The 2,709-nt window shown below is 40.1% G+C and overlaps 1 protein-coding gene across 1 annotated transcript; it reads right to left on the minus strand.

The window, feature by feature from the left end:
- Nucleotides 1–659: 659 nt before the first annotated feature.
- Nucleotides 660–1,598, minus strand: LOC101608725 (olfactory receptor 50-like). The gene has a single exon (XM_004662696.3). The coding sequence runs from the start codon at nucleotides 1,596–1,598 to the stop codon at nucleotides 660–662; it is 939 nt and encodes a 312-aa protein (XP_004662753.3).
- Between the last annotated feature and the right edge of the window lie 1,111 nt (nucleotides 1,599–2,709).

Genomic DNA, 2,709 nt, shown 5'->3' on the forward strand with positions numbered 1-2,709 from the left:
AAATAAATAAAATATTTTTTAAAAATTTAAAAATGTACAACTTTATGTGTCAATTTAAATAAATACTATGTTATAAGCAAAGGATTGGCAGAGTCCCATAATAAAGGGTGCTCTCAGGATTCCATTCCCAACATAGTCACAAAGGGCCAGAATGCCTATGAATGACAGAGTGATGATTATTGTCTCTACAGTAACAATTGCCAGCTCATTGATGCTGATGTCTGAGCTATGGTTTCTAATGAAGCTTCCTAACAATAATAATTTCAAAATACTACAAAATTGAACATAAATATAAAACCAAGAATCTACCTAAAGAGATAATTTTATCTTGAGAGGTACAGTTTTGCTGTTGCAGGTTGCTACAAACAATCAAAACAGGATTTTAAAAAGGTGATTACATAAAAATTTTAAATGTTTATAAGAAGAGAAAATTAAAAAAAAAAAAAACCTGTTGTGCTGACATGTTTCTGCAAACCTTTCTGGAGTTGGTTAGGATCAAGAAGGAAATCAGGCAGAGGTAAAAGAGTCATCCAAGGCAAAACAGAAGCTGAAAACAGAAGGTGCACAAAGATGTGCTGGAAAACAGGAATCCAGTGAGGAAAGGTTGCACATGTGGCTTGATAGGGTCTCATGTCAGTTAATGGGAAACACAGCTCACATTATGCTGAAAGGCTTTTTCTACTGAGGATCTTTTTCATTGCTCCTTTCATGTCCTGACTCCTGAGACTGTAGATAAAGGGGTTCAGCATTGGTGTGACCAGAGTGTACAATGCAGCAACAATGACATCTTTCTCATTAGTGTCACTAGATGAGGGGACAAAGTATAGACCAATAATGGCTCCATAGTACAGAGAAACCACAGAGAGGTGAGAGCCACATGTGGACAAGGCTTTGCAGATTCCCTTGAGGGAGGGCCTTCTCAGGATGGTGGCCCCAATGTGGCCATAAGAGACCAGGATACAAATGAATGGTAGAGTAATGACCACTGTTCCTACAGGAAGGATAACCAGCTCATTGATGGTAGTGTCTGAGCTGGACAGCTTAAGTAAGGCAGAGAGGTCACAGAAGAAATGGTGGATAGTATTGTCTCTAAAGAAAGAAAGACGGGCTAGGAGGAGCGTGTGTATCAGGGCACTAATAGTGGACAAGATCCAGGACACAATTACTAGCAGGAAACAGAGGTTCTGGTTCATGATAGTGGTATAGTGCAGGGGATGACAGATGGCCACATATCTATCATAGGCCATTGAAGTCAAAAGGAAGCTGTCAATACCCCCAAACAATAAGAAAAAGTATACCTGGGAAACGCACCCAGTGTATGAGATGGAGTGACTCTTTGTCAGCATATTCATGAGCATCTTTGGAGCTGTCACTGATGAGAAGGAGATGTCAGTGAAGGCCAGGTGGCTGAGGAAGAAGTACATGGGGGTGTGGAGGTGAGGGTCCAGCCTGATGAGCAGGATGATGAGCAGGTTCCCCAGCACTGTGGTCAGGTACATGGCCAGGAACATGGCATAGTACATGCCTTGTGCCTGTGGTCGGATGGGGAGCCCCAAGAGGATGAATTCATATACACTGCTCTGATTAACTCTCTTCATGCTCTTCTTTTATTCTTTTGCTGAGTATGAAAAATATAGACATGTGAAAGAATTTGAAGTGATTATGATTGATATTACATCATTCTAAGGTACTTAACCTGAATTATTTCATACTTGCTGTCACTCTTATAGGCTAGTGATTGTGTGGATAAAGAATGGTATTTATCTACTCAGGAACCAATATGACATTTTTTTTGGAGAAATCACAGACTGACAGTGATCATCATATCAAACCAGTTTCACACTTAAGTATTCCAGAGTTCATGAGGAATATAGGAGATTAGGGAGTCAAGGGATAAGAATGTCTGCTCGTGATTGTAGTAGACTGTCACTTCAGAAGAAACTAATATGATGTTATAAAGAAGTAGTTTCTTAAGTATTTTAAAAGGAGCCTGGAATGTAAGAGCCTAACATATGGCAATTATACAAAGGGGTACTCTAGTTAAATGTTTGGCAAGGACAGGGCTATAATATGCAATGAATGCAAAATATCCAAGGCCTAGGAAAGATATGTGGATTATAGAATTATTGAGGAGGCATTGCATATGAAGTCTTTTCTTGTATAATAAAATGTTTCATTGTCTTCTAGCACAATAATTCCAGAGAAGAAAAGTTTTGACTAGAAGAAAAGTTTTAAATATCTTCAATTTAATGTGTAGAGATCAGATTATAACAAGGGAATAGTGACAATAGGAATCTGAATAAGAGGTTGTTGCAGGATTTTAGTTATAAAATAATGGCTATTTCATATCTGGACTGTAGATGTCAGATTAGTAAAATTAGAGATTCAGGATAAAATTTGACTGAAAAAGCCTAATGGATGGGAGTTTCCCATTAGGGCCCATAGTCTCGGTCTCCGTAGAATGCTAACTCAGTGTCCAGTTGCAGCTATGGGTTCCTTTCCCCTGAGCGGATCTCGTAGACAATCAGAAAGCCATTGGTTATTCACCTCAGCTGGGCACCACTGCTGCACGGCGTGTGCATCTTGTCCGGCTGGCTGCTGTCATATAGCAGTGTCACCTGCTTGCTCACGCATTGCTGGACATCCCCACCCCCATCTCAGCAGCTCGTGTAGCACGGTCCAGAACTATATGAGCAGACCCTCTGGCAA

This window comes from Jaculus jaculus, chromosome 1 (assembly GCF_020740685.1).
Source record: "Jaculus jaculus isolate mJacJac1 chromosome 1, mJacJac1.mat.Y.cur, whole genome shotgun sequence".
NCBI lineage: Eukaryota > Metazoa > Chordata > Mammalia > Rodentia > Dipodidae > Jaculus > Jaculus jaculus.

Excerpts from the sequence above, each read along its gene's own strand:
- LOC101608725 (XM_004662696.3), bottom strand. The coding sequence starts at position 1,598 with ATGAAGAGAGTTAATCAGAGCAGTGTATATGAATTCATCCTCTTGGGG.